This window comes from Trichechus manatus, unplaced genomic scaffold (genome assembly GCF_000243295.1).
Source record: "Trichechus manatus latirostris isolate Lorelei unplaced genomic scaffold, TriManLat1.0 scaffold00258, whole genome shotgun sequence".
NCBI lineage: Eukaryota > Metazoa > Chordata > Mammalia > Sirenia > Trichechidae > Trichechus > Trichechus manatus.
In genome coordinates, this window is record NW_004444194.1 from 1,976,408 (window position 1) to 1,997,548 (window position 21,141).

Below are 21,141 nucleotides of genomic sequence, written 5' to 3' on the forward strand. Positions count from 1 at the left end.
AGATGTTGATCGTGAGGGTCCCCAACCCTCAAATGAACCGAGGGAAGAAGGGCGGCGAGCCACCTGCAAGCTGCAGGAGGAACGCCAGAACGCTGCCCGGATCCAAGATGGTGGTGCTGGAGGCGTGCACGGGCGCCAGCAGAAGATCACGTGATGAGGGCGGGCCCAACGCCCAGGGGGAGGGGTGGGACGGGGCGGCGCTCTAGGCCGAGCGGGAGGTCGAGGGTACGGGCGCTCGCTGGTGGCAGACCCGGCGGCGGCTGCGGCGGCAGCGGCTCAGAGGCTGGGGTCGAATCCGATCGGGAGCTATGAGTGTGGACAAGGCCGAGCTATGCGGGTCTCTGCTCACCTGGGTAGGTCGGGGGCGGGGCCGGGAACAGGTGTGCACCCGCTTTTCTTGCCCGGAAGCCCCGACCCTTTCTCCGCCCGCCGTGTTCTGGGGCTGGGAGGAGGAAGGGTCGTGGGCCTACGAGGCCGTTGGACTCTGGTCTGAGCACCCGCTCCCGTCACGTGGCAAGTCTGCGTGGAAAGAACAGGTGAGGCCCCGCCCCTCTGTGGCTGGGTCACGTGAGGCGAGGGCATAGGTGAGCCAACTAGTAATGTGTTCCCTGTGGGGCTCAGATGACTCGTGGTTCCACCTTCCCCTGGTTGCGTGGGGTTTGTTGGGCAGAGGTGAGGTAAGGCCACGCCCCCTCTGGTCCCAGGTGAGTAGAGGCCCCTTCCCTGTCGAGCTGGTGTAGTGGAGCAACAGGCTAGTCCCAGTCTAACGGCATGAAGCTCCTGCTGACGTCAAAGTCTGCAAAAAGGGGAGTGGCTCGGTGGTCCGAGGTGCTAACTCTTCCCCTTTTTCTTTCACCTCAGTTGCAGACGTTCCACGTCCCGTCCCCCTGTGCCAGCCCCCAGGACCTGAGCAGCGGTCTTGCAGTAGCCTATGTGCTGAACCAGATGTGAGTGGGGCTGAGGGCAAGGGCCCTAGAAAGGTTTCTCCAGCTGAGCTCATCCCACCTTCTCACCCCCAGAGACTCTTCCTGGTTCACCGAGGCATGGCTCCAGGGCATCTCAGACGACCCAGGTCACAACTGGAGACTGAAGGTGACAGTTGGACTCATGACTGGGGAACGGGCTGATGAAGAGATGTCCAGGAAAGGGTCAGCTAGACACATGTCCTGGGTGATGCACAGACCGACCTAGGGAGGGAAGCAGATTGTCAGACACACGTCCAATGGTCATTCACTCTGTTGAGCATCCTGCCAGGTATAGGGATGCAGCAAGGAATGATGCAGACCGAAATCTTCCCTCACACAGCTGACAGTCTAGTGATGTGGACAAACAATACATACACAAACATAAAAATTCATTTCCAACGGCAATGAGTCTTAGGGAGACAATAAAGGCAGAGTCATAAGAGAGAGCTACTGGGGTGGCTGTGTGGTTGGTTATTTGAGATGGCCTGTTTCCCACATGAGATTAAGAGGAAGAGTATTCTAGGTATGTTGTTGTGTGCCATCAAATCGATTCCAACTCATAGCAACCCTATATGACATAGTAGAATTAGAATTGCCCCATAGCACTTCTTAGGCTGTAATGTTTATAGGAGAAGATTGCCTGGTTTTTTCTCTCTTGATGTGGCTGGTGGGTTTGAACTGCCGACGTTTTGGTTAGCAGCTGAGCCCTTAACCAATGCACCACCAGGGGCTCCTTATTCCAGGTATCGCATTGCAGTCAAGTCTATTCCAACTCATAGCCACCCTCTAGGACAGAGTAGAACTGCCCTATAGGGTTTCCAAGGCTGTAAATCTATAGAAACAGGCTGCCACATCTTTCTCCCGCGGAGCAGCTGGTGGGTTCCAACCGCTGACCTTTCAGTCAGCAGCCGAGTGGTTAACCACTGCGCCACCAGGGCTCCTATTCCAGGTATAGGCAACAACAAAGACAAAGGCCCCCAAGTCATGAATAAGTTTGGTGTGATGGAGGAATGGTAGGGAGGCTGGACCAGAGAGTGTAAGAAGGAGAGAATGGTAGGAGATGAGGTCACCAGGGCCTGGCCGGCTGGGGGCAAGGATGCAGACTCTATTTTACGTGCTGTGGAAAGTCGAGGAAAGGTTATAGTAGAAGAAAGACACAACCTGGATTGAGTTTTAGAAAGCTCCCCCTGCCTACTTGGAGAGGAAGGGCATGTAGGCAGCATGGTGTAGGGTGAAAGAGGGCTGGTGCAGTAATCCAGGTGACAGATGATGGTCGCTAGGGCCAAGGGGAGGTGGTGCCAGCAATGAGAAGTGATTGGATTCTGGGGACACATGAACAAAGATGGTTAAGTGGACAAGAAGCACAGACAGCCAGGGAGAATGTCCCCAGGGGAAGGGACATTCAGACAGAGAATGAGGACAAACAGGAGAGATGACCAGGGATTGAGAGATGAGGTGGAGAAAAAAGGATAGAGTAGAAAGGGTGGGGTTGCCTAGCCCCTTCTGAGGGGCTCTGGACCCCGACACAGCCCTTGTCCCTCCCCAGGTCGGCAATCTGAAGACGATTTTACAGAGCCTGGTGGAATACTCTCAGGATGTGAGTAACTGTAAAGGGACTTAGTTCAGATGGAGGACAGTGACGGTCTGTGAGTCCCTGACAGACCCCTCAACCTCATCCTCAGGTCCTGGGACACCCTGTGTCTGAGCAGCACCTCCCGGACGTGAGCCTAATTGGCAAGTTCTCAGACTCTGCAGAGCTTGGCAAGCTGCTTCAGCTGGTGCTGGGCTGTGCTATCAGCTGCGAGAAAAAGCAAGGTATAAAGGGGGCAAGGGGGTCTCCAGGGGACGACCTGAGGAAGTCCTCTTTCCTCCCACCACCTTGGGTCCAGGTCTCAGTCTCCCCTGCCTTGATCTGCAGAGCACATCCAGAGGATCATGACGCTGGAGGAATCAGTTCAGCAAGTGGTGATGGAAGCCATCCAGGAGGTGGGTAGAGGTACCCAGTGTGTCGAAGAGTATCAGGGCATGGGGCAGCTCCAGGGCAGAGGTAATGGGGCACAGGCCCTGCCCTGGGAAGGTCTGGGCTCTGCCTGGAACTAAGCTGGCCAAACATGTGTCTCATCTGTCTGCCAGCTCCGAGCAGCTCCAAGTCACAAGCCAGCCAGTTCAAAAGGCCTGGCCTCCCTGCATGATGGACACAGGGCAGCCTTAGGGGCTGGGTTATCGGAGAGAACTGGCCTTGGGGACAGGAGGATGGAGAGGTTCTCAGGCTGGATCATGGAAATATTGAAAGCTGCCCTCAAGGGGCCCAGCTCATCTCTGTGCTTCCTCCCCAGCTCATGACCAAAGACACCCCAGACTCACTGTCCCCAGAGACATATGGGAACTTTGACAGCCAGGTAAGAGACAAGGGAGCAGCTTATTGAGGTTAAAGGTCACAGTCCTTCAGGGCTGCCTAAGGAGAAGGAGCTTGTCCATAAGCCTGCAAACCATCCCCATCCCTCAGGGACCTACCTAGCCTCTTCCTTTGCCAGGTCCCCAGGGTTCCTGAATGGCCCTTCCCCAGTCCCCTGGGGTTCCATCTCTCTCTCCTTAGATCTCGAGGGGTTCTTGGCTCCTTCCTCTCTGGCCCTAGAGACCACAACCTCTCTTCCCCCAGTCCCTCCCCTAGATCCCTGAGTTCCTCGGCCCCACTTGCCCATCCCCTCAGTCCCGCAGGTACTACTTCCTGAGTGAGGAGGCTGAGGAGGGGGATGAGCTGCAGCAGCGCTGTCTGGACCTGGAGCGGCAGGTGGGGCCACAGTGGGGGGACACTGGTGCTCCTGGGGCAGGGTCCCCGGCATAGCCCCCTCCAAGCTCCAGCCCGTCCACGCTCTCCCCCCAGCTGGCGCTCCTGACAGAGGAGAAGCAGAGCATGGCACAGGAGAATGTGATGTTGCGGGAGCGAGTAGGCCGGCCCGAGGGTGAGGGGGCCATGGGCCTCACTGCCAAGAAGCTGCTGCTGCTGCAGTCCCAGCTGGAGCAGCTGCAGGAGGAGAATTTCAGGTGTGGTCAGGTGGGGATGGGGCCAGGCAGACCTGGGGACTGGGTGGGTGCTGCCCCCTCACGTGCCCCCTCACCTCCCAGGCTGGAGAGCAGCAGGGAGGATGATCATCTACGCTGTGTTGAGCTGGAACGGGAGGTCACAGAGCTGCAGCAGCGGAACCAGGCGCTGACCAGCCTGGCCCAGGAGGCACAGGCCCTGAAGGATGAGATGGATGAGCTGCGGTGAGTGGTGGTCCCTGGGTCCCCACCCCACACACACTGTTTCCAGAGTGCCCCTGCAATGCCACAGCACCTCTGTAACCCCCAAAATGCCCAGTGGGCCCCCACAATGTCTCCCATACTCCACAGTACCCCCCAGACCCTACTGTACCATCCTGGACCCTTTGTGTCTCCTGGACCCCACCAAGCTCCCTGAATTCCTGGTGACTTCAGGATCCCATAGTACCCCTTTGTTACTCCACATTGTACCCCTCAGGCTCTATAGCATCCCTGTGACTCCAACAAGCCCAGGCCCCTCATGATGTTCCCCAGACCCACTGCACCATTCCAGGCCAAATCTGGCCCCTGGGTCCCATGCTGCCCTCCATGACCTCTGTGCCCCAGGTGCCCATGATATGACTGTATCTCTTTATAACTGCTTAGCACTCCTGCAACCCCAAAATTCTTGGTGGGCCTCCAGAGCCTGACCTCCCAGACCCTGCTGTGCCTTCCATAACCTCAAAGGGCTCCACTGAGACCCCACAACATCCCTGTAATGCTAAAGTGCCCAGTGTGTCCCCATTGCACCTCCACAGACCCCACAGTACTGTTGCCCTACAACGACCCCCTCACCCTACAGTGTCCTTGGAGGCTCCTCAGCCCCCTCTGGAACGCAATCACTCCCTCTATAGCCCCATAGCCCTTCTGTGTCCCCACAATTCTACCCCTGAGGATCCTTGATTATGACCCTGTTCTAACCATTGATGTTAGGGATCCCTGATACCCCCTAAAGGTCCCCAACAGCATCAGCCCCCCAATCCCTGACCCCATGACCCCTTCACCTTGAACCCAAATGCCCCAGGCTGATACCTTCCCCTGCCCCCCCCGAAAGCCCGTATCCAAGTATCCAAGCTGAAGCTTGACCACAGGCCCCTGCCTTCTCCCTTTCTGTCCCCTCCCCCAGGCAGTCCTCGGAGCGGGCTGGGCAGCTGGAGGCCACGCTGAGCGGCTGCCGGCGCCGCCTGGGCGAGCTGCGGGAGCTGCGGCGGCAGGTGCGGCAGCTGGAGGAGCGCAATGCGGGCCACGCCGAGCGCACGCGGCAACTGGAGGAAGAGCTGCGCCGGGCCAGCTCGCTGCGGACCCAGCTGGAGGCGCAGCGGCGGCAGGTGCTGAGGGGCTGGAGATGGGCGGGGCCAGCGGCGGGAGATCCTGGTGCCCGGGGTGGCCGCGCCCCCTCCCGTGCGCCTTCTTATTTTGTCCCGCCCCCAGCTCTGTGCTGAGTCGGCCCCTCCCCCTCCCCCTTATTTTTGTAGAGGTCACGCCCCTTTAGGCTTCAGTCCATCCACCCAGGTCTGCTGACCTATCTGTGCTTGTAAGCCCCGCCCCTTCCCTAAGTTGCTGTGCCCCCTCAAGTTCTTTGCCATGAGTCATTCTGGCCCAGTCCCTGAAGGTGAGCACGGTACTCGCTCCCTGCCCCTCCTTCCAACCCTACAGCCGTTATCCCTCTCCTCTGTTAGGTGCAGGAACTGCAGAGTCAGAGGCAGGAGGAGGCCATGAAGGCCGAGAAATGGCTCTTTGAGTGTCGCAACCTGGAAGAAAAATATGAGTCAGTGACAAAAGAGAAGGAGGTGAGGCTGAGGTCCTGCTTCCTAAACCCAGCCCTGCCCCCTGTGGGATAGCACAGTTTCCCGGAAGCCTGGGGTCCTTCATGTGGTTCTTGCACCCCATTCCTCCAGCGGCTGTTGACTGAGCGCGACTCCCTGCGAGAGGCCAATGAGGAACTGCGCTGTGCCCAGCTGCAGCCGCGGGGGCTGTCCCCGGCGGGTGAGCTGGAGGCTGCCCTGGGGGGCCTGGAGACTTGGGCCTGAAAAGGGGTATTCTGGGGTCTTACCTGGCCTGGAGTGCTGTTACCCAAACGCAAACCAAACCCATTGCCATCAAGTTGATTCTGACTCATAGCGACCCTATAGGACAGAGTAGAACTGCCCAACAGGGTTTCCAAGGCTGTAAATTTTTACTGAAGCAGACTGCCACATCCTTCTCCAGTGGAGTGGCTGGCTGGTGGGTTCGAACTGCCGATCTTTCGGTTAGCAGCCTAGTGCTTAGCCACTGAGCCAGGAGGGCTCCTCAGAGTGGTTAGGGCAGGCTAAAAGGGCTTGTTTAGGCAGGGGACAGAGCTAGACCAGTCTGGGAGGGAAGCCAGAGGAGAATGGGGCAGCTTGGGCAGGGGCTTAGCATGGGGAAAGGGCAAAGAGGGGGTGGGGCTTGTGTCAAGCCAGGCTTTTGGCTGAACTTGAGCTCTAAAGGTGATCCTTGGAAAGATGACCCTTGGGGCAGTAGAGGGGTGGCGGAGGAGTGTGCAGAGACCTGAAGAATTTTTTTTTGCATTCTCCAGACCCATCACTAGATCCCACCTCACCAGCTGTGGAAAATTTAGCAGCAGAGATCCTGCCTACTGAGCTTAGGTATCCTGGGAACTGGGAGCTCTGGCTTCACTCAGGCCTGCCAGGGTCTGCCCTCAGCCTACCCCCAGTGCGCAAACTCTATCACTAACTTGGACTCAGCTCCTAATGCCAGCGCAGTTCTAGCCCCATCTGCTCTCCTAATTCTGCTCTTACTTGGCCCACGGCCTCTAGCCCTGCTGCATGGTTTTACCTCTCCAGTTCCATCCTCAGTATACAAATTAGGTCCAACTCCTGTGGCTGGACAACCAGTGCACAAATCCTATGGCTAGCCACACCCATGTCCCTGCCCACATAGCTCTAGGCCTCCAATTCCCTGTCTACCAGTAGCTCTGTCTACCTCGGCTGTCACTTGGATCGGCCCTAGAGCCTTAGTTCTGCCCTAGACCCTATACCCCACACTTAGCTTTACCTCCTGGCTCTGCTCCCTGGCTCCAGTCCTGCTCTTAGTGTAGTGTTTGCTAGGTTCAGTCCCCTGTGCCTTGTCAGGACTAATGCTGCCCACCCCGTCCCCACTGTTCTTGCCCCTATAGCCCCGCCCTTGCCTGGCTCTACTCCTAAGTTCAGTTTACAGCCCTGCCCACTTTGGCTCCTCACCCATGCTTTGGCCCTGTCCCCGGTACTCCAATCTTACCCCATGTTCCAGCCCTTGCTGGGCTCTTCCCCACAGCTCTGTCCTACCCCCCACCCCAGCCTGGGCAGGCCTGAGGGGTAGCTGGTCTCCAGCCCTGCTCACCCCTCGTTGGGCAGGGAGACGCTCTTGCGGCTTCAACTGGAGAACAAGCGGCTGTGCCAGCAGGAGGCGGCAGACCGTGAGCGGCAGGAGGAACTACAGCTCCACCTGGAGGAAGCCAATCGTGCCCGCCACAGGCTGGAGACACAGCACCGGTGAGGGACTGGAGGACGGGGCCCTGTGTGCCTGGAGGGCGCCGGGCAGGGGGATGCAGACACTAAGCGGCTCTCACCCCACAGGCTGAACCAGCAGCAGCTGTCGGAGCTGCGGGCCCAGGTGGAGGACCTGCAGAAGGCCCTGCAGGATCCGGGGGTGAAGAGCGAGGACGTGAGTGCCCACCTCTTCCCTGCCTGGCCCTCCCTCACACCCTACCAGTAACCCTCCTCTCTCTCCCCCACCGCTGCCTGATGCCCTGTGCAGGCCATTGTAAGTACAATGGGCGAGGGTGGCACCCCTACCCTGAACCAGGAAGGGGTTCAAGACCTCTGAACCCCTACTTACCTCCTGCTTCTTCTCTTCCCCCAGCCTACCCTGCTGAAGAGGAAGCTGGAGGAACATCTGTGAGTCCCAGAGGGAGGGCATCCCAGTGGGGGAAGGGCCCAAACAAAGGTGAGGGATGGATTTGGTGTGGGATGGAGGCAAGCAGAGGCCCACTGAGGGTTCAGATCCTTACCGGCCAAGGGAAGGAGTGTCACTGTTTGGGGGGACCATTGCGGAGCCATGGAAGGGATTTCAGACACGGAGAGGAGTATGTTAAAGTGATACTTCACTTGCCTTTTATGTTTTTTTAAAAAAAGAAACTAAAGGATTATCAAGCTTACGTTTCAAAAACTAAGATATAAAAAAGAGAAAACGACTCAAGACATATACCAGGCTATACAGAAATAAGTGGTCTACCTCCTAGCGTAACCCCATTGACTCAGTTTCTACCCCACCCCACCCCCATATCTATTAGTTGGTTACAGAAAATCCTGACAGAGTTTTAGAAGCAAATACAAGTGAATATGAATATAGTTATTAATTCTCATCTCTTATTTACACAAAAGATGGCTTAATATGTGCTCGTCTGCACTTTGCTTTTCCTGCTTAACAAAATGGCTGGGAAATCTCCCCCAAGTGACTAAATAAAGGCGTTATTATTTTACAAGTATAGTAGCATTCATCAGCTGGGGTTCCATGGAAAAATTAAGCCTAGCAGAACATGATTTGTGTGGTGTTTTCCCAGTTCTTCCAGGATAGGTGTAGCTAGTACTATTCTAGAGCACAGACGATGGATGCCTTGGGGGCACTAGAGTTTAATTCTTCTATGGAATTCTGGTTGAGAAAGGCTAGCCTGTCCCGTTTTGTTTGTAGATATTATAATGTATTTAACTGGTCCTTTCCAGGTGTTTGCAATTCAAATAATGCATCAAAGTATAACCTTGTAAATATATCACAAAAGTGGAATTGGGGCTAAAAGGCCTTTGTAATTTTAGTAGACAGAGTGAAAAGTCTGCTCTTAGGTGTTATACCATGTTCCATGTCCACTGTGCCACAGTCTCACAGATGAAGTGTCTGCCGGAACTCTTTGGAGTTTTGCCACAGATGGCAGAACTGTGAAGCTTTGGTTGGCATCTTCTTCTGTTGGAAGAGATTTGCATCCTAGAAAGATCTCTCTGCTGCCTGGTGGAGAATGGAACTGAGGGATTGGGACTGGAAGAGGCTGTCGAGGGATGATGATGGCTGGACCAGAGCATGGACTGTGGGATGGGAGAAATGCCTGATTCCGGGGCCATGGGGCTAGGGATATGGAGGATTGTGACTCTAATCAATGACTGAGGAGATGGTGGGGCAGGGCACACGGCCCTGGGCATGGGGAACACGCACAGAGGTCTCTGCGGCCAGGGTGGGAGCATTTCTGGCCAGCTGGGGAGGCTGTGGCTGCCATGGGAGGAGAGGAGAAGCAGAGCCTGGAGGTCAACCTACTACTGCCCCTCCCCTGCCCATAGGCAGAAACTGCATGAAGCAGATTTGGAGCTGCAGCGGAAGCGTGAGTACATCGAGGAGCTGGAGCCACCTGCTGACAGCAGCAGTAAGTGGGACCCTGGAGGGAGGCCCAATGGCAGAGGGAGCAAGAGCTGGGCGTGGAGCTGAGGGGTCATCTCATTCCCCCAGCAGCCCGGCGCATTGAGGAGCTGCAGCACAGCTTGCAGAAAAAGGATGCAGACTTGAGGGCCATGGAGGAGCGGTACCGGCGTTACGTGGACAAGGCACGCACGGTGAGGATGCTGGGCGGGGTGCAGGTCTCCTGCTGAGACTCCTGCCCATGGCTACCATGCCCTGTGCCTTCTTTTGAGTCTTGCCTCCCATTGGCTATGCCTCTTGCCAGTTCTTGCCTCCCTGTCTCACATGACCACACCTGTCATACCCTACCATGTCAGACCCTGCATACCTCCCCACTGCCAGAGATTGTCACCGAGCATGTCCAAGTGAGCTGCCGGGGTGAGCTCACCCTATCTGTGTTTTCCTAAACTCTTAGGTTATCCAGACCCTGGAACCCAAGCAGCAGCCACCCGGGGGTGCTCCCCCAGAACTGCACGCCTTGCGGACACAACTTCGGGAGCGGGATGTCCGCATCCGGCACTTGGAGGTGAGTGTCCTTTTCCCATCACACTGGTCCTGCCTATCCAGGCCCTTGACTGTTGCTTCCTCTGCAGATGGATTTTGAGAAGAGTCGAAGTCAGCGGGAGCAGGAAGAAAAGCTGCTCATTAGTGCCTGGTATAATATGGTGAGTACATTGTCACTGTGGCCAGAGAGTTGGGGGGTCCCATGGGCTCACCTGACCTAATCGTACCCCTTTCCCTCCAGGGCATGGCCCTGCAGCAGCGAGCTGGGGAAGAACGGGCACCTGCCCATGCCCAGTCTTTCCTGGCACGGCAGCGGCTGGCCACTAACACTCGCCGTGGACCCCTGGGACGCCTGGCATCCCTGAACCTGCATCCCACTGACAAGTACTGATGGACCTCAGGATACTGTTGTCTGCCCAGACAGCCAGGGCTTAATCCACCCTGGGTTCTCACACCTCACATGATGCCCCAGCATCAGGCCTTGGCCAGCTACTTTGAGCCTTGGAGTCGTGACCCCTGACCCTTGCTCCCCCAGATTGGGGAGGGGGGGCAGGGCAGGGCAGGAGGCAGATATGGGCCTGTTCTTTTTAGCTAGCAAAGTTATTCTTACGCTTGATTCTGTCTCTGGGGTTAATGAATTGGGGAGGGTCTGATTCTATATCTGAGACAAAGAATAATAAAGACTTTAATTCTGCCCTTCCTGGACTCTGGGCTCCGAGGTGAAGGAAAGAAGGTGGGTTGGGGACTCAACTTCCTTTCCTCTTTGCTATATCATCACCAAAACCATTGCTTTTAAGAAAGGGCCTGGCTTGTGTTCTTACTAAAGTGTGAGTGACTGGTAACATCCAAAGAGAGGTGAAGATCATGAGGATCATTTTTATATCTGTGTGTGTGTGTGTGTGTGTGTGTGTGTGTGTGTGTGTGCGCGCGCGCTGATGACGGCTTTTGGAGAAGCTTCAGACAAAAATCCTTGCCTTCATGAAGCTGACATTTCCTATGAAGGGAGACAGGCAATAAACAAAATCAATATAAGTTTGATGTGAGAAGTGTCACAGAGAAAAGAAAAAGCAGGTAAGAGTGATGGGGTGTGGGAGATGGATCGGAGATGTGGAAATTTTTTTTTGTTTCAAAAGAATCAAAGGCTTTGGATTTTTTTTTTTTTTTTATTGTACTTTAGATGAAGGTTTACAAAACAAACTAGTTTCTCATTAAACAATTAGTACACATATTGTTTTGTGACATTGGTTACCAACCCCATGACATGTTGACACTCTCCCTTCTCGACCCTGGGTTCCCTATTACCAGCTTTCCTGTCGCCTCCTGCCTTCTAGTCCTTGCCCCTGGGCTGGTGTGCCCATTTAGTCTCGTTTTGTTTTATGGGCCTGTCCAATCTTTGGCTGAAGGGTGAACCTCAGGAGTGACTTCATTACTGAGCTAAAAGGGTGTCTGGGGGTCACACTCTAGGGGTTTCTCCAGTCTCCATCAGGCCAGTAAGTCCAGTCTTTTTGTGAGTTAGAATTTTGTTCTACATTTTGGAGATGTGGAAATTTTTAATAAAAGGGCAGGAAAGGAGGCCTCACCAAGGAAGTGATGTGTGCAGGGTCCTGAAGGAGATGTGGGCAGAGCCATGTGGATATGGGGGAGGAGGGGAAGAACAATTCAGGTAGAGGGAACAGCTAGTGCCAAGGCCCCAAGGGGGGACCTTGATGGGCTAGAGGTACAGTGAGGAGGCCGGTGTGGCTGGAGAGGAGTGAGTGAGATGAGAGTGGGAGGAGACATGGGCAGGGAGGTGAACGAGTGAGATTGTGAGGGCCTGTTGGCTGTGGTGAGGACTTTGACTTATTCTAAGTGACGTGAGAGCCATAGAAGGTTCTGAGCAGAGGAGGGATATGCCCTGACTTAAGTGTTCACAGGCACCCTCTGGCCACTTGGGGATCAAGGGCAGGAGCCAGATGATCAAGGCAGAAACCCCTAGTCCAGGCAGGTGATAGTGGGGCTCTGTCCATGGTGGGGCCCTGGAGGGGTGAGAAGTGGTTGGATTCTGGATGCAGTTTGAAGGCGGAGCTGATAGAATTTGATGCTGGTTTGATGTGGAAGGGGGTGAAAGAACAGGAGGCAAGGATGATGCCAAGGTTTTGGCCTCATCACCTAGAAGGATAAAGAGGGTGGGGCAAGTTGGAGAGACATAAGGGAGCTGGTTTGGGGTGTAATATACTTGAGGTATCCCACATGGAGAGGCTGAGGAGGCGGTTGGCTCTCTGGGTCTAGAGTCTGGGAGGAATTCTGGCTGGACTTCTAAACTCAGGAGTCATTAGCATATGATTACATTCTAGAGCACTGAGGAGTACTTGAGAATGCAGGGGGGGTTCGCTTGCAGAATCATAACAGTTGGCAGGAGGAAGCTGTGGTCTGGGACAGAGGCTGGCACATTAATGAATGAGTAAAGTCTGAGGCACTGTTGGGGGCGTTTCAGATAACAGAAGTTGGAGAGAAGTGGGCAGGGGAAGCTTCCCTGGGAATCTGGAAGAATTCCCAAATCTTAACATATTACCTGGCAAGAGAAGTCACACTGGCAATGTTTGAATATAAACAACATTTTATTGAGCACGTATTATGTACCAAGGAGTCCCTGGGTAGCACAAGTGGTTACTACTAAAAGTGAGCTACTAACTAAAGGGTTCGTGGTTCAAATCCACCCAGAAGCACCTCGAAAGAAAGGTCTGGTGAGCTACTTCTGAAAAGCCATAGCCATCGAAATGGATTCTAGTTCTTCTCTGAGACACATGGGGTCGCCATGAGTTGGGAACGGACTCCACAGCAACTGGTTTAGTTTGGTTTGGGTTATTATGTACTGAAGGCTTTAAAGCTGTCATTTTATTTTATCCTCAGAACAACTCAATGAGGTAGGCACTCATCTCCGTTTTAACGAAAGAATAAAGGCAGGATGCACTGGTAGAAGCCCTTCAGGCAACAGGGATGAGAAGTAGGGCCGGTGGTAAGGCGTGGCTGTTCAAAGAAGTTGGAGGAAACTCCTGCCCTTAGCCCCAGTGTGAAAGCCAGGCTGCGTGCTCTCCGCGCGCAGGGAGCCGGGTCACTGGGGAAAAGCCGGAGGGGAGTGAAGGTGGGGATGGCGGAAAGGGAGAAGTTCACCCTCAGCTTATGCAGACCTGGCTCCGGGCCTGCGTGTTGTGTGTGTCGGCTTGCTTCTCTCCCCTTAGGAGTCCTACGCCCGAGGGTCTCAGGCCAGATTCTCCTCTTCCTCGCCAATGGGGCTGGGCAGCCAGGGCGGCGCTGGCCCTCGCGGCCCGAGCACCGGCACCAAGGTGAAGGGTTCGGCGGCGGGCCCGACTGTAGGCGCGGGCGGCTCGGGACGGGCGAAGAGCTCGGGCTCAGGCTCCCGCAGGCCTGGGTCGAGCAGGGGGTCCTCGCAGCAGCAGTCCGAGGCCGCGCCGTCTGGGGTGGTGGCGCACGCACAGCTGGCGGCTGTGGACGCCTCCGACACGCAGCTGTTCTTGCGGCGCAACAGCGACAGGCGCCGGCCCAGCAGGCCTCCGGCCGTGCCCGCAGCCACCGGCAGGAGGCGCTGCAGGAAGTCGCCGTGCGTCTCCCCCAGCGGCCCGTCCACGCCATCTAGTCGCTGGAACTGCATGTCCTCTTTGGCCAGGCTGCGGGACCGACAGCCAAGTCAGCGCCGCGGCCCCGCGCCTCTCCTTGGTTGACACAATTGGGACCGAGGCACGCTGCTTCCCCTGGCTTCACCCACATATCCCGAAAGACTTGGCTCCTCACTCCAGAGCCTGGCCTCATCCTCTGCTTCTGCTCAGACTTACGCCCCAAAGCTTCAGTCTTGGCTCCGCCCTGTCTCCTTTTGTACCATCTCTGACCAATTCCATCCTCAGACCTTAACCCAATACTTGGCCCCACCCCTGTCCTCGTCCCCGCCCCTTGACTCCTAGCTCAACCCTTGCCTTTCCAATCCTCATACTCCCATCCCCCATAGGATTTAGCCCTAAGCCCTGTCCTCGTCCGCTGTAGCCCCTTCAGACAGTTACATCCCTCAAAGACATGAGCCCTGCCCCCGAGCAGCCCTGCCCGCTCCCGCAGACTAACGTGATGTCGAAGGTGGAGCCCTGGAAAGAGGGCTGCTGCAGCAGGAAAGCGGTGGCCGCCGTGTAAGGGGCGCGAGCTTCGGCCGCGTCCCAGTACAGGTCCTTCTCCAGCATGGCCAGGTCATCGTACATCTCGTCCACGGCCAGCATCGACACCTGCGGGCGCGGATACGCGGAGCGCGGTGGGGTGAGGCAGAGCGCCGGGACCACTGGGTGGACCCCTCAAGAAGGGTGAGAGTGTGGTTCAGGCATGTGTTGGCCGGGACGAGGCCAGGGCCGCTCTGGGACCAGAGTTGGCGGTCTTTGGAGCCAGGGATGGCCACGATAGAGAGAGTCTCACCTGGAAATTGCGGTCGATCAGAAAGTTGGTCTCAAAGTCGTCATCGTCCTCTCCGAAGGGGTTGATGAGCTGCTCTGCTACCTGAATGGGTTTCGGGAGGGGTAGGCGGAGCCTTGAGAACCTCTGCCCGCACCCCTCTGGAGTCCCCGTCCCGAGACCCCACCCACCTTGAGCCAGCCGGCATAGAAGAAGAACTGCAGCAGAGTGAAGATGGGCACGCACAGGTCCAGGTCGTGGCCTTTGTAGCCCTGCGCTGGGTCTAGGAACTGGCGACCGATGAGGCAAGCCAGGAAGTAGCTGTACACTGCGATGGTCACCACCTGGGAGCAGGGCAAGTCACCCGGTCAGGGTTCTCCCAGCCTCAGGGTCATTGAGGGACCTGGGCTAGGTTCAGGCGCCACTGTGTTGGGGGTCTTAGCTGGCGTTGTTTCCCCTTGTCACCAGATATAAACAGAGGCACGGGGGAAGGGTTACCTGGGTGTAGACAAGGGGTATGCTAATCCAATCGTAGTGAAAAAGCATCCCACACTTGGCCCGGAACATATTCAGCTCCTGGGGGTGGATACAGGTCATGAGGGGCATGAATTGTAAGAATTAAATGTGATTACCTGGGATGGAGGTGAGTCTACATCTGGTGGGAGATGGGAGTGTACTTCTGGGGGTTTCAGGGAGAGTATTTGGCTGTAAGTGAACACCTGGGGTGGAGGACACCATGCACCCTTGAGGGTGTTTAGAATCTGCCGCCTTGGAGGCTTGAGGCAGGGCTGCCGAATGACCCAACTCCAGGGGCCCAATTTCTCTAGTATTCTATATAAATCACCTCATCCTAGCACAAACCCTTCTGGGAGGCCCACCTCGAGCAGCAGCTTGAGGGCGCAGTTGTCGCGGATGCGGCCCTCGCGCCGGGCCTGTGCCGCCAGATTGCAGAACCAAACGCAGGGCACCCAGAACTTGTTGTAGGACGAGTTGAGGTTCTCGAACTTCTTGCGCTCTTCGCGGGTCATAAAACCTGGAGGGGCGGGGCAGGCATTGCTCTTCCGGTCCCACGTCCTTACCCCGCCCCCGCCCCACCTCCAGCCCGGGCCTCACCGGCCTCTACCACATGGTCCACCGTGGGGAAGCGCTTGAAGACGGCGGTGCTAACCGAGCGCAGGATGAGCACGGCGGAGAGTCCTGCGTAACGCATAAGCGTGCGCCGATAGAGGCGACCGCGCTCGTCCCGCCCGTGCACCGTGCCCACCACCGCACACATGAGCGCGTCGGGCAGCGGCATGCATAGGTACTGGTTCCACCAGCGGTGCACCACCAGCGTCACGTAGAAGCCTGCGGGCGAGCGGAGAATGGAAGACTCAGCGCGGACACCAAGGCCTGGGGGCTGGGACCCAGGTGCCAGGTGGTGGGAGGAGGGACGTCATAGGGTCTGTGTCTGGGACACAGGGGCAGGTTGGTCACTCTGACTATGCCACCTTGGCTGGGAACTTGGGGGCCCCAGCCATGAGAAGGAGCCAGAGAGACCGAGCAGACTGGGTCACCCTGGCTACCTAGGAGTCACCTGGGTCGGGGAATTGAGGTCCGAGTTTGGGGGTGGAGACAAAGGGCCCGTGTTAGGGGCACATGGACAGGTTGTCATCCCAACCACAGGGAGCCACTGTGCTGGGGACACAGGGACCAGAACATGGGGAGGGGGGCCCCAGTTTGTGGAGATGCACACCAAGGACACCTGGGCAGGCTTGTCACGACAGCCACAGGAGCCCTGAGCCAGAAACACATGAAGGCGTTAGATACAGCATCTGCTCCTGTAAAGATTACAGCCTAGGAAACCCTATGGGACAGTTCTACTCTGTCCTACAGGGTTGCTACAAGTCAGAATCGACTTCATGGCACACAACAAAAGCAACAAATGTCAGGGAGCTCTGGACAGGCTGGCCACCCCATCTATGTGAGCTCAGGACAGTGGGATGGAGTTTGGGGTTGCACGAAGTCACTGGGGACCAAGACTCATCAGATAAATGCCTGCCTGGCTGGACTTGAGAGGATGGAGTCATATGGGTAACTTGAGGGGGGCTCTGGGGGCCCAGGACACTACTAGTCTCATGCAAATTTAGGTGGGAGTCCCTAAGTTGACCAGGGATAAGCTTATGGGTGACACAGAGCTCTCATGGGGACACTTCAGGAAGTCCGTATGATCAGTGGCATCCAGGGTCTCAGGATCCAGGAATGGGGTGGGGGCTGTGGGGGTTGGATTTGAGGGGTGTCTCAGACAGGCAGGAATGGTATCTCCAAAGGCATAAATGGAAATGAGGGTCTTAGGGTCACGGGAATAGGGGGAGGGCGTTACCGCACCGAGTACAAAGGAGACGGGGATGAGACTGGCGTACTGGTCGCAGTAAATGACGAGCTTCTCGAAGTAGCGCTTCTGCCCTTCACTCAGCACAAAGCTGGAAGATAGGGGGCGCGGGAGTCACAGTAGGGTCCCCTCCCCAGCTGCAGATCTCTCTTCCCGCGCCCGTGGGCACACCAGGGCTCCTCCCCAGCCTTCTCTCGCGGGCCACCCCCTTCCCTAGAGCGCGCGGCACCCCACCAGCCCCGGGTTCCGGCCCGCACCCTCCACTCCGGAGCCACCTCACCGGTAGGCAGCGCTCAGCGCCATGTAGAACCCGAGAAAGCAGAGGAGCTCGCGCCACAGCAATTTGTAGATGCTCCCGCGCCATAGCAACAGGAGCTGCGAGAAGCCGCCGAAGCGCGTGTTAGCCACGCGAGCTGTGTACGTGACTGTCATCGCGGCGTCGGACCGACCGGGCCAAAGGAGAAGGGTCTGGGCCGGCCTTGGGCCTGTGGGCTGAGGAACTGGCGGCTGCGGAGGTGCGAGGCCGACTGAGCGCGGCGTCCCCTCCGCCCCGTCCAGGTTCACTTTTCCTCCGAGTCTTGCTAAGCCACCCCACACCGCAGTCCCCTTCTTCCAGCCCCCTCTCGCAGGACGCCCCCTTCCCTGGACTCCTGTTCCCAGAGCCTGGCGCCTACTTCTCCCAGCCCCCCTCCCAGGACAGCCCAACCCGAGACCCGTCCCTCCCTTAGCCCCTTGAGTCCACGGGGACAGCCGCGGAGGCGCCCTCTACGCAATCCAGTGCCCCTCCCCAGGATGCCATCTACATTTTCCCCCTACTCTCTGCGCCCCCAGCTCCCTTCCCCCAGTGCCTCGGTATTTAGACTTAGGGCTCTCACCCCTTCCCTCCAATTCCCCTCCCTCAGCCCCCACCTCTGGCCCTCTGGTTGGCTCCACTCCCTCAGCTTCCAGTACTGGCCCATGCTCTACCCCTGCACTCCTTTCCGCAGTCCCGACCCTCTGTCCCCTCCGTCGGACTCCCTGCCACAGGCTGACCCCTCTCCCCTTCCTGCACTAACGGCTCTAGCCTTCTCCACTTCCCACTTAACTGCCTGACGCTGCCCTTCCCCCTTCTTCTCCCAGATCCACATAGACCCTCCCTCTTGCTCCCCTCTGACCTTCCAAGCTCTCCTCTTCCCACCCTGAGGACTCCAGATGGATTCTTGCCTGCAGGCCTGTCTGCTCCCAAGGTGCCCCTTTCCCCCCGGGCCTGGGCCCTTCTCACCTGCGTTGAGGGTGGCAAGTGCAGGAACACACCCGGACAGGGACAGGATGGGCGGGTGGCTTCAGTGCTGGGTGAGGCTGTGGCCAGACCCTGAGCTGAAGGGGGCTGGGGAGTGGGCGGAGGTGGCCCCTCCCTGACCCGCCCCTTTAGCTGTAGCCTGGAACTTTGTTTGGAGTAGCCGGTGAGTTTGTTACCTGGGGCAAGGGGAGAAGTCCGCCCTTCCCTCCACTGCCTTGCTGGTCACCCACCCTCCCATTTGCTGTTGGGGCCAGGGACCTTGGAGCTGGGGGAGGGTCAGGGACTGTCTCCTTCCCAGTCCCAGAGTCTCTCTCTGTGGGTCACTCCACAGTCACCACGCTGTCACAAAGATGCACACAGACACACACACCACAGCCCCAACCACAAATTCAGCTTCCCTCACCTCAGCCTCACACAACCACACCGACCCAGCCAAGTGGTACATACTGTCACAGACTTCCGGAGTCAGACATGACACACCCAACACAAGACTCTACCCCTCTCCCTAACATACATAGGCAGATGTATCCTAACACCTAGACTCTCAGGCACACTGACAGTCTCCAAACAGTATAGGAGAACATGGGTGGGGACAAAGGGAGGGGCCCCACATTCCCTCAGGATCACACCATGTCACAAAGACACACACAAGGTCACACAGTCAGCCAAGCACATTACACACCCAGACATCAGAACACCTCCCCTCAACACAGCCACACACCATCACACTGAGGTAACGTGCATTTCTTCTGATCTCCACAGCACAATGACACCAGATGTAGTAACACTTCCCCTCAACACAGTGGCAGACAGTCCTGAAGTCAGAGTGGGCCTAGAGGTCCCTTGGATCACACTCACAGAAGGGCAGATGGAGAAGTTTACATCCGAGCAGGGTCACGCCCATAAGCCCCTTATCATGAAACTCACCTGCATTTGCATTATCAATGCATAAGACAATCCCCTTCCCAATGTTCCCTTTCACTGTTCCGGACTGCACACACACCCATAAATACCCTTAGCTCTCATACTCTCAACATTGCCTTGAACACGCAAGCAAGCCCAAGCCGAGGGACCCAAAACCTGATCTCCACATTCTGCACAGATATGGGACACTTGTTTCTCCACACACAGACCTACAGAGGACGCACCTCCAGCCTGGCACAAACAGCATCCCCATCCCCAACCTCACCTACTCCAACGAAAAGACGGGTGTGGGGGGGCCAGGGGTTCAGGGTTCCAGCCCAAGGAGGAATGCCCTGGGATGGGTGTTCCTGTATCCCTCGCGCTTACCCCATGGCAAGTAGTACAGATGTCTCTGCACAGCCCCGCCCAGAGGCCCGGCAGGCCAGGACACTGCGTTCCTAGCCTGGCAGATGTCCAACCCCCCCCGGGATAATTAGGAACCGGCCCGGGCGGGCCACCTCGAACCCCTGCCTCCGCCGTCCAGCTGCCAGATGACCCATAAAAGGCGGCCAGCCAGCGGGTGGCACTGGGCGGGGCCACCAGCTGCCAGACCTGGGGAGAGGGCAGGCTGGGTGCTGACGGGCTCCGTTCTGACCAGCCTCCTACAAGGCGTTTTCACACTCACTGAGCTAGCCCTCGTCTCATTGTCTGCCCCCTGCCCCAATTCAAACGTGTCCCCACTGACTGCTGGACCCCCACGGGGCCAGGGGCAGGTTGCCTGGGCTAGTACACATCTTATGATAAGTGAATAATAACTTCTTGGTGGGTACACGCCTGGCGCTGTTCTAAAGGCATTACATATTCCATCTCATTGAATCCTCACAAGCAGGCTTACGAAGGTGATGCTCCAGGTAGGCAAACTGAGGCTGAGGACACACAAGGCTAGTTAGTGGCATAGCCAGGATTTGAAGTCAGGCAGTTTGGCCAGGAGTCTGGGGTCTTTGCCACCAGGCTGCACCACCGTGTTAACATGCGCCACCCCAACATGCCCATACCTGCTTGCGCACACCCAGCAGTCAAGTGGGGGGACACGTCTAGGCTCGTGGCTGAGTCCCCCTTGCACACACACCCCGGCACGCCTCAACTGACTCATGTTTGTCCTCAGACATCTACTTCCATCCTCTCATCACAACTAGCTTCAGCTTGGAACTTGCAACTGCCCAAGGTCATTCCCAGTTCTGGGTCTCCGAAGTGAGAATCATAGGTCTCCGCACGCAGTGGCATAAGGGAGGGGTAAAGGGCAGATGTCTTCCAGTGTACAGAGTCTTGGAGGACTTGTGCCATGGCTCTGTGAAGTGGCTCTTCTTAATGTCCCTATTTTAGAGATGAGGGGACCGAATCTCAGATGGTAGGAAACGTGCTGTAGCCACTCAGAAAGCTCTGGATGGAGAATGGAACTTCAGGGGCCATGGCCCGAGTCCTCTGACAACCTGCCCTCTAGTCAGTCACCTAGCTGCAGCCCTGTGTGGGAGGGGCAATGCTACCCCTTGAGGCAGAAATTGGGGCGGGGTGGAGACTCTTAATCCTGTCTGGCAGGCCTAGCCTCTGCCCAGGGCGCCCACTAATTCCCAAACCAAACAGCGGGCAGTGCTGGGCCCGATGCCGGCCTAATCCACTCTCTTCCAGCCTGGGGCCAGCTGAGGGGGCACCTGGTTCCCACACTCTGAGCTTCCATGGAACCAGGCAGATGACCCTCTCCTCTGCTTTAGGCTTCACAGTCCTGAAGGACACCCCTACATCCTGTTACCCGATACCCTCCTTCCCAAATGGCCACAACACACACTTATTAGGTCTCTGTTGTGAACCAGGGGAGCTCTGGTGGCATAGTGGTTAAGAACTATGGCTGCTAACCAAAAGGTCGGCAGTTCAAACTCACCAGCTACTCCTTGGAAACCCCATGGGGCAGTACTACTCTGTCCTATACGGTCACTATGAGTCCAACTCGATGGCAATAGGTTTGGTTTTGTGAACCTAGGGCTTTAAACCTGCTGATAACTTGCATTTCCACCCTAGACATACTGAATCAGAATCTACACTTTAAGGAGATCCCCAGGTGATTCTTAGTTTAATACATTTTGGGAACCACTGCTACT

The 21,141-nt window shown here is 56.7% G+C and overlaps 2 protein-coding genes across 3 annotated transcripts; one reads left to right on the forward strand and one right to left on the reverse strand.

Annotated features, from left to right (window-relative positions):
• Window positions 1–158: 158 nt before the first annotated feature.
• Window positions 159–10,863, forward strand: HOOK2 (hook microtubule tethering protein 2). 2 transcript variants are annotated; one of them, XM_004389750.3, is made up of 22 exons: window positions 159–353; window positions 862–947; window positions 1,020–1,092; window positions 2,512–2,562; window positions 2,648–2,780; window positions 2,884–2,951; window positions 3,302–3,364; window positions 3,676–3,756; window positions 3,850–4,010; window positions 4,092–4,232; window positions 5,173–5,374; window positions 5,726–5,836; window positions 5,945–6,032; window positions 6,604–6,673; window positions 7,421–7,558; window positions 7,643–7,730; window positions 7,929–7,963; window positions 9,392–9,474; window positions 9,558–9,661; window positions 9,922–10,032; window positions 10,100–10,171; window positions 10,252–10,863. In XM_004389750.3, exons 1-22 carry the CDS (start codon window positions 309–311, stop codon window positions 10,399–10,401), a joined length of 2,154 nt encoding a protein of 717 aa, XP_004389807.1. In that variant the 5' UTR covers window positions 159–308; the 3' UTR covers window positions 10,402–10,863. The 2 variants fall into 2 exon arrangements, with proteins under 2 accessions (XP_004389807.1, XP_023580498.1); XM_023724730.1 differs by lacking the exons at window positions 159–353; window positions 9,392–9,474; window positions 9,558–9,661; ... (1 more) ...; window positions 10,100–10,171; window positions 10,252–10,863 and adding an exon at window positions 8,941–9,217 and having other exon boundaries at window positions 758–947.
• Window positions 10,864–13,248: 2,385 nt separating this feature from the next.
• BEST2 (bestrophin 2) lies at window positions 13,249–17,238 on the reverse strand. Its single transcript, XM_004389751.1, has 9 exons — window positions 17,087–17,238; window positions 16,803–16,897; window positions 15,549–15,782; window positions 15,314–15,468; window positions 14,934–15,011; window positions 14,627–14,779; window positions 14,460–14,540; window positions 14,121–14,275; window positions 13,249–13,675 (listed from the first exon to the last, which is right to left on the reverse strand). Exons 1-9 carry the CDS (start codon window positions 17,236–17,238, stop codon window positions 13,249–13,251), a joined length of 1,530 nt encoding a protein of 509 aa, XP_004389808.1.
• Between the last annotated feature and the right edge of the window lie 3,903 nt (window positions 17,239–21,141).